General features: G+C 67.4%; 1 protein-coding gene across 1 annotated transcript in view; it reads left to right on the plus strand.

The window, feature by feature from the left end:
- The window catches only part of NXPH4 (neurexophilin 4), a 7,705-nt gene extending 7,452 nt beyond the window's left edge, over positions 1-253 (plus strand). Inside the window, exon 3 of the mRNA XM_009282293.2 lies at positions 1-253. This exon is cut by the window's left edge and continues 12 nt beyond it. Within this exon, the coding sequence (XP_009280568.2) occupies positions 1-253 (253 nt within the window).
- Positions 254-1,055: the final 802 nt, after the last annotated feature.

Genomic DNA, 1,055 nt, shown 5'->3' on the forward strand with positions numbered 1-1,055 from the left:
GCGCCCAGCCAAGGCCCTCAACTGTCACGTGGAGTACGAGAAGACCAACCGGGCACGGAAGAACAAGCCCTGCCTGTATGACCCCTCCAAGGTGTGCTTCACCGAGCACATGCAGAGCCACGCTGCCTGGCTCTGCGCCAAGCCCTTCAAGGTCATCTGCATCTTCATCTCCTTCCTCAGCATCGACTACAAGCTGGTCCAGAAGGTCTGCCCCGACTACAACTTCCAGCACGACAACCCCTACTTTGGCTGATGCCTGTGGGAAGGGGCAGCAGGCGCTGGAGCTGGAGGCAGATGGGGGCCGGGGGCTCCTGCACCCCGTGCTGGCTGCACGGCGCCCCCCCATCGCCCCTGCACCGGCCCCTCCTTCATCGCTGCAGCACCTCCCAGGGGCACGGGTGCAGGGCCAGGGACAGCCCGCCCAGGGCATGGCCGGCACAGGGGGTCCCGGCTCCACCGCCCACCATGCGACAGCGGTCCCATCCCTGTGGCTGGGCGGGGGGTGCAGGCACGGAGCCTGGCCCCCCACCCCCCACCGGGGGCTGGGCTGGGGTCCCCGGGAGCGTGTGGGTGAGTCGGAGGGTACAGCCCCATGCGATGGCATCGGCTGGGCATGTGTCACCTCCAGGGCGGGCACAGGCACGGTTGTAGCAGGGGGATTTTGCCACGTGCTGGTAGGTCACGGTGCTTGGGAGAGCTCAGGCTTCACCCCATGCACTGGGGGGGGGGGCCTTTGTCTTTCTGCAGCTGTGGGAGATGTGCATGCGTGTGCATGTGGACACGTGTGCACACCAGTCTGTGCATGTGAGGGCACCTGTCCACGTATTTTGGAGCCCCCCCCCCGGCCATTGGCCCCTCCCAGGCTGCGGCAGCGTTGGGGCACCAAATCAAGCCCTTGGTGCCCTATGGAGCCCCCTCCCCCCCACTGGCGAGGACCCTGCCCAGATTCGCTGCCCCTCACCTAGATTTGCAGCCCCCCGGCTGCTGCCCACCACCCGCCACCATGCCGTGAAGAAGTGCCACGCCAGGGGCAGGGAACTGGGGGTCCCCGTCCC

The sequence above is a fragment of the Aptenodytes forsteri genome, unplaced genomic scaffold (assembly GCF_000699145.1).
Source record: "Aptenodytes forsteri isolate BGI_AS27 unplaced genomic scaffold, ASM69914v1 Scaffold373, whole genome shotgun sequence".
Taxonomy (NCBI): Eukaryota; Metazoa; Chordata; class Aves; order Sphenisciformes; family Spheniscidae; genus Aptenodytes; species Aptenodytes forsteri.